At 43.2% G+C, this 7,500-nt stretch overlaps 2 protein-coding genes across 7 annotated transcripts in view; one reads left to right on the top strand and one right to left on the bottom strand.

Moving 5' to 3' along the window:
- Window positions 1-5,407, top strand: part of LOC144713504 (uncharacterized) — a 7,099-nt gene extending 1,692 nt beyond the window's left edge. For 2 of the 6 annotated variants that reach the window (XM_078588101.1, XM_078588098.1), the window contains exons 4-12: window positions 480-616; window positions 694-763; window positions 1,675-1,765; window positions 1,878-1,947; window positions 2,221-2,316; window positions 2,871-2,970; window positions 3,045-3,131; window positions 4,947-5,026; window positions 5,096-5,407. In XM_078588101.1, the coding sequence (XP_078444227.1) occupies window positions 480-616; window positions 694-763; window positions 1,675-1,765; window positions 1,878-1,947; window positions 2,221-2,316; window positions 2,871-2,970; window positions 3,045-3,131; window positions 4,947-5,026; window positions 5,096-5,242 (878 nt within the window). In that variant the 3' untranslated portion in view covers window positions 5,243-5,407. Of the gene's footprint in view, window positions 1-479; window positions 617-693; window positions 764-1,674; window positions 1,766-1,877; window positions 1,948-2,220; window positions 2,317-2,870; window positions 2,971-3,044; window positions 3,132-4,761; window positions 4,835-4,946 lie in introns of all 6 variants that reach the window. The other 4 variants (XR_013584066.1, XR_013584063.1, XM_078588104.1 and 1 more) reach the window with 4 other exon arrangements.
- Window positions 5,408-7,175: 1,768 nt separating this feature from the next.
- LOC144712135 (uncharacterized) overlaps window positions 7,176-7,500 on the bottom strand; it is a 2,086-nt gene continuing 1,761 nt past the window's right edge. Inside the window, exon 3 of the mRNA XM_078586362.1 lies at window positions 7,176-7,265. Coding sequence (XP_078442488.1) covers window positions 7,176-7,265 — 90 coding nt within the window. The remainder of the gene's footprint in view (window positions 7,266-7,500) is intronic.

The raw sequence follows: 7,500 nt of genomic DNA, 5'->3' as shown, positions 1-7,500 counted from the left end.
AATTGATCTTGTTCAACCAAACTGATCTAACTTGATTGAGTGGATCAATCATGATGGTCTATTTGATCAATTAGGATGACGGATTCCATCAATCTTTCTCCATCGGCTCTATCTATCTCGTTCAATCGAGAAAGGTCATCTCATGATATTTTCACACTCTCACAATCGAGAAATGTAATGCTTTGCAACGGACCATCGGCCCAAAATATTTATTAGACTCAGTAGGCTGTTTGGATCTGGTTTGTGGATTGATTGTCAAACAATTGGTGATGCAGTCCAATCTCGATCTGGCCAATATGATCACAAGATCAGGGGCATTGGCTTGATCGAACAATTCCATCCTATCTCTGTTCCCTATTTCCTTCCCGCCACCTCTGTCAAGAATTTTCCTCGAAATTCCTGTTTGAAATCCAGTAAGTCTTCCCATTTATTTGGCTAGCTCTTCAAATTCTGAAATCAGATCTACTCTTCTTGCCCAGAGTTTGACCCTGAGAACTGCCCTATTGATTGCGCTAGGCCTTGTGAAAGGGTTTGCCCAGCCAGTGCTATCTCATTGAATATGATCCCTGCCGAAGCAAAATCACCAGACGCATCATCGCCTCCCTTCGTTCTCCAGGTAGCCAAAATTTTCTTCTGGAAATCTCCAAGGATTGCTTCTTTTGGACCAGATACTAAGCTTAAACAGTGGTGCAGGGTGGTGTCATCATAGAGCGGTGTTATGGCTGCGGTCGCTGCTTTCCTGTCTGCCCGTATGATAAAATAAGTATATCTGAAATTTTCCCCTAATCTTCGATCAAATTTGTCCCAGAGTCGCATGTGTTGTTCTTGGTCACTTTAAATGTTCAGCATCAACTATGACAATGATCATGGACAATGACAATGAGGAATTTTCATCACCATCTATTTTCCAAGAGCTGCCATCATCATCATCTTTATCTGTTTTCCGAGAGCCATATTTGTCATCTTCATCTGTCAGCCGGTGACAAAAAATATCGCTATCCCCATCCATCTGTAGATGATGAGTAATTATCGTCATCCTATTTCCTGGAAATATCTTCGTCTTAGATTGAGCATTTAATTGTGCCATCATAATCATCATCCGATTTCTAAGGGCTGTCAGCATCATCGTCATCCGTCAGTAGATGAAGAATCATCTGTGTTGTCTCCATGCATTGGTTGATGACTAAGAGTCATCTTCATCCTATTCAGAGAGACGTCATCGTCATCGTCATCTCTCGTTTCCAAGTTGAAGTAGAGGATTAAATCGTATCACCTGGTTTCATAGCTAAAAAAGCTGAAGCACTGACATTGTAATCATTATCATCATCAGGCTTCTTCATCATCACAGCAATCCATCAGTTGATGACAAATCATCTTCGTCATCTTCATCCGGTTTTCTAGAGGCATCATCTTCAATGTTACCATCACCCATCGGTTTCTAAGCTGATCTAGAACTTATAATCATGTCATCATCATCATCTGATTTCTGAGGGCTGTCATTGCCCTTGACATCCTTGTCTTGAATGTATCTTCCTCATCTGCTTTTGTCCCTGCCACATATGATTGATGATGGTGATGACGAATTTGTCCTTGTCCATGAGCCCTGATTTCCATCTTTCCCTACCATCAAAAATTGGATTATTGAAGGAGGATTTTTGTTTATCCTTATTTCAGGATCCATGACATACATCAGAGACGTGGCAGCTACCTCGGAGCTGCTCAGGAGGGAGGATGTTGATGCGGTGGAGATACACACAAGTGGAAGGTCCGTAAATTTTTTTCTGGCTAATTATTTTTATATAACGAATTTCATTCGCTGATACTGTGCTTTTTAGCTTATTGAAACCAACTAGCTATCCATGAATCAATACACGCAGGCGGCCTGATTTGTTCAGAGACCTGTGGAGTAGCTTGGGTGATTCACTTCATCACATGAAACTTATAGCTGTAAGTGATGGTTATTTTATTTATCCTTTTTAAAGACCTTTGATTCGTATATTGGTGAGAAATCAAAATGTGTTTTCTTGAAATGCATTTCTGTCAGTGTAAACTGTCAATGTAATATTTCATTCTCAGCTTGAGGAGTGTAAGAATTAAGGGGGCTCTCTCTTCATATTCTTGTTTAATTTGGTATTTACGTAATTTTGTGCGAGCGCATTTGCCTTCGAATCATCATCTCTTCTGCTTTTTCATATAAATTACTGTTTACTGAAATTGCAGGTTAGCTTACCGAATTCTGGAGAATCAACGGTAAGTGCAATGAATGACTTGTACTCGATCATGGAGAGCGACCTTCAGTGCCATAATTTGTGGCAGGTATTTTATCTAATTTTTCTCAGACGAAATTAAGATTATTTTATCTTCTTCAATTGTCAATTTAATAAATAAGCGATGCAACTACTCTTTGCTTTCTTAATTCCATTAATGAGTGAGCAATACACCAAATGACCCCATTTCCTCTGGCCAAACATGTCCGATTTGATCACTTTCTTGATCGAAGCGTACACTTTTCTGTTAATATTTTCTATTAATATCATTGATTGGCTTTTAGTTACAAATTATGGCAGGTATTGGACTGTTTTTTCCGGATAACTTTAAGAATATTTTATCTTAATTCCTTTAATGAGTGAGCGACACAACCCTTTCCCCACCTCATATGCTAAATCCAACTCAATTTCTTTTATGAGAGACAGATACACTCGGGATGAGAGAGAGATTAAATCCTTTCATGAGAGAGATATACCCGAGAAGAGACAGAGAGAGCACAATCAATATGGCCAAACATGCCTTTTTTCAATCAGAGAAAGATAGTGGCCATTTGTTCATGTTTCTTAATCGTGCTGAGCAGTTTTCTTATTATTCTAATATAGTTGGATGGGCGGCCCATGAGCGGAGACATCGGTCCAGGAGCTACAAAACAGTCTGTTGATTTTGCGGTTCATCTGGCGGCTGCCCATCACCGGCCTCCTGGTGCTTAACATGAAAGTCAATACCCTAAAAGTTTCCTTATCTACTATTTATCATAATTCTGGACTACTGGGTAGGTTTTCTTCAGCTCGCGGGTGGCACAAATGCCCACACTGTAAATTCCCTCAAGAAAGCTGGGCTATTCCGGACAAAGTCAAATTTTGGTAATTACTAGCTTTTCTCCCTTTTTCTCTTTGAGATTGAAAATATTTTTTTGAAAAAAAGCCGATTAGACCTCAGGGATCAAATCAAATTGATCGATTTGTGGTCGTGCAAGTCCATAGATTGGGAGGCAATTTAATTTGATCTGATTGAATCAAATAATGGTGCTGTACGAGTCGATCCATCAACCTGGCAGGACATCGATTAGATTGAGCTAACCAATCCACTGAAGTAGTTCGGCCTACGATTGATGGTCGAACGGGTGGGCCCATCAAGTGGAATGGGCCAACTTGATCTGATCTTCCCATTAAAAACATTTTTAATTTTCCTCATCTATCCAATTCTATCATGACATACATTGAAACCAAGAGGCATTTTAAATTTTTAGAAGGTTATTCGATGGAGTATTTTTTATTTTTGTGGTTGATGCGGGAAATTCCTAGTGACTGAGGATTTTCTCTCACTGGAGCCCTATTTTTTAATTAGAAAACATGACATTTATTTCATTGTTTATGCCAAATAGTTTGGTCTGATTCAGACCACGCATATTGAATGGTCTTGGTTTGGCTTTTTCGATTCGACCATTGAGCCCAAGTGTTCACGGCAATCCGATTCAATGGTCGGATCGTGGACGGAATCAGATTATAGATTCGAGGATCATGGATCGGATTCAGTGGACTGTCTGTTTGATCGGATTGACCACTCGAACACTCTGATCGAATCTCCCAGCCTATATCTGATGAACTAGGGATCGGTATTTTGTTCAGAATTCTCGGACCAAAATTTTTGATTGATCGAACAGCCTTGATCCTGATCAGACCAAATCAACGGATCCGATCAAGAGGGCCATTGGGTTGACCAACATGATTAGTTAAATAAATCAGATAGGTTAGATCAGCCCATTTGGTGGAATAGACAGATGGGCCAAATCAAATGCCACGTGGCAAGCCTTCCAAATCCCACTTGTGCTGACAAGAAATGGAAAAAATGTTATCTATGGATCATGATCTATCTTGTGTGTGAGAGAGAAGATGATACTACTCCTGCCATGTCAGATTTCTAAAGTCCTGCCTTCCTGAGTAGGGAGGAGTCTTCTTGATGAATATTGATGATGTTGATCAAGAATTGCCAGGAAAGGCAACCAATTTGATAGGATCCTTGATAGGATCTTCAACCTATCTAGGGGTAGTTTCGTCATGTTAGTCATTTGGCTTTTATGTATATCCTTTAAATACGGATGCCCTCCTTTAGGAGGGCAGCCAAGAAGAAGAATGAACATGTTATCGTCTCCCCACTCCTAGGTCTGGTCTCTCTCCCTCCCTCAATGATCCCTAGCCCTTGTGATCGTCTCTACCTCTCCGCGTCTTCAGGCGGCTCGTCCTCCGCTGATCCCTACCCCCTCTGCTCGGCCTCCTCTCGGATCCTTCCCGTTTCACCACTCTACCCTGGGAGCTTCTACCTCGCCTCGTCCTCTACCCTCCTTCCGATACAAGCCTAGATCCAGGTTCGTATCACAATTCAAGAAGCCGAATGCCAGAGTAGTTACGAGAGGTGAGAGATGGAGGATCTCCTCGTCCCGTCCCATATTGGCGCCGCGAGCTGTCAATAAAATCCTCGCCTTTGGCTATTCAGTTGAACTTGGATTTTCTTGGTGGGATTCCCCCTTGTGTCGGTCCGGCACGTGCTGCTTGAAGTGTCACGTGTGGTACGGGCTTTCCTTCTTTTCTTTCCCAGGTGTGTCCTGGGAAGCTTCATATCGGAAGATCCCCGGGCGATCCATGTTTATATATCTGATAATTGGGTTCTGACTTTGCTAGATCGGGTAGTGGGGAGCGCATCTTGCTCTGGCGGCGACGCGATGATCGGTGGGGTGGCGTTTGGGGGCTACGCGAGGAAGGTTTGACTTGTTTCTTGGGTTGACTGGATCTGACGGCGATGAAGCGTTGACTTTGGTGACGTGGAGCAGGGCGTGGGGCGGGTGCTGAGTCAGCTTCCACGTGGGCGTCTGGAAGAGCACCCGGAAGAGCTTCTCCTTGGACTAAGAGTAGCCCTGGACTTGGTTGGCCCCATCAAACGCTATGACCCGTTGCCTGATTCCTCCCATTCTCACTGACACATAAAGGGAGAGAAGAAGTGAAAAAGCTGCTGTCTTAGTGAGGGAGGGAGGGAGGAAGGGAGGGAGACGGAGATAAAGGGCAATGAAACTGATTGGTTGATACTCTTGTATTTTGTTGCACAGCTAATTCATTTTTCATTGCACCGCTAATTCATTTCTCTATGTTTAAAACTGTCTCTCTCTCCCTAATTCTGATGCTGGCAGATATATCTATCTCTCTATCTCGATCTTGATCTCTAGCTCGATCTCAATCTCTATCTCTATCTCGATCTCTATCTCTATCTCTATCTCTGTCTCTGTCTCTGTCTCTGTCTCTGTCTCTGTCTCGATCTCGATCACTATCTCTATCTCTGTCTCTATCTCTATCTCTATCTCTATCTCTATCTCGATCTCTATCTCTATCTCGATCTCTATCTCTATCTCGATCTCTATCTCTATCTCTATCTCTATCTCTATCTCTATCTCTATCTCTATCTCTATCTCGATCTCTATCTCGATCTCGATCTCGATCACTATCTCTATCTCTATCTCTATCTCTATCTCTATCTCTATCTCTATCTCTATCTCTATCTCTATCTCTTTCTCTTTCTCTATCTCTATCTCTATCTCTATCTCTAGAGAGATAGAGAGAGATAGAGCTAGAGAGATAAATATAGGGAGATAGAGATGGAAAGATAGAGGTAGAGATAGAGAGATAGATATAAAGAGATAGAGAGATAGAGATATAGAGATGGAGAGATAGAGGTAGAGAGAGATAGAGAGAGATAGATATAGAAATATACAGATAGAGAGATATAGATGGAGATAGCGAGATAGAGAGATAGAGAGATAGGGAGAGAGATAGATAGACAGAGATAGAGAGATAGGGAGATAGAGAGATAGATAGAGATAGATAGAGATAGATAGAGAGATAGAGATAGAGAGATAGAGAGATAGAGAGATATAGATAGAGATAGAGAGATAGAGAGAGATAGAGAGATAGAGATAGAGAGATAGAGAGATAGATAGAGATAGAGTGAGAGATAGAGATAGTGATGTAACATGATGGCTGAGATCAAGCGATGTAACGAATATGAAAAGCGATGCAACAGGATGAAATGATGCGTACGCTTAAAAGTCAATGAGAAAGTATGTCAGAATCGGGGTGATGGTGATCCAAGGCGTAATCCAGGTGACGACACAGGGGGGTGTCCAGGCACGACCTAGCTCCCAATGACCCGTGTGATCAGCTCGAGGGGCCGACAGAGTGGGGGACGATCTTCGTCCAAGAGCGTCCGTGCCCTCCGCGTGAACGAGCAGATCCGACACCGTCAAGAAAATTCCCAATCACGAGTACGGTGGCTATACCTAAGATACGTAAACGGCCCTGGAAAAAGTAATAATACTGAAAAATAAAGGGAGGAGGGGGGAGAACGAGAGTGACCTGCGGGCTTGGGCTCGAGTGCCGTAGTGGGTAGCAGCCTAGGTTGATGTAGATGTAAGAAGTCCAGAGGGCCGTTGCCGGGCGAGTTTCTGTCACGTCTTCGCAGAGTAACAACATAACAATGAGGGTGTGCGCCCTCGCAGGAGAGGCTGGTCAGGTAGCTGTAGTATCAAGCATACCAGTGATGGCTGACCAAGGGTATCGTCCTAACCCTCAACGGGGAGGACGATACCCTTGGTGAAGGAGGAGGGTGGATAACCGGCGCGAACAACTAAACAGAGCATTCCTCTTTGTTTTTCTTTCAAAAAAACGGTCCTCCCCTCTCGTCTCTTCTATAGTAAAAGAAAAGAGGGGGGGGTGGGGGGGGACTAAGAGTGCCCCAATTGGCTCCTTTAGGGGGAGATGCTTAGTGGGCTTCCCCCTTAAAGGGTCCTTCAAGGGGAAGAAGCCATGCATGGGCGTCCCCCCCTTCAAAGGTGTAAACCAAAAGCATAAAGAAGCAAAAACTCACATGGGGGAGGCCTGTAGACACACAGGAGGTGGCCTCCCTACAGTCAAAGGGGTGACGAGGCGGAGGACCATACACAGGAAGGACCTCTGTAAAACCATAAAAATAACCGAACTCGAAATAAACGCAAATGCGATTTTCAGTAGCGAAAACTCAGGTTCTTCCCGTCGTCTCGGGCTACGCGACGTGGCTGAAGACTAATCTGGGCATGCTCAGGAGGATGGTCCTCCATCAGATAGAGAGAGATCGATAGAGATAGAGAGATAGAGATAAATATAGAGATAGAGATGGAGATAGAGAGAGAAAGAGTGAGAGAAATAGAGA

This window comes from Wolffia australiana, chromosome 1, assembly GCF_029677425.1.
Source record: "Wolffia australiana isolate 7733 chromosome 1, ASM2967742v1".
Taxonomy (NCBI): Eukaryota; Viridiplantae; Streptophyta; class Magnoliopsida; order Alismatales; family Araceae; genus Wolffia; species Wolffia australiana.
This window is presented reverse-complemented; position numbering and strand designations above follow the sequence as displayed.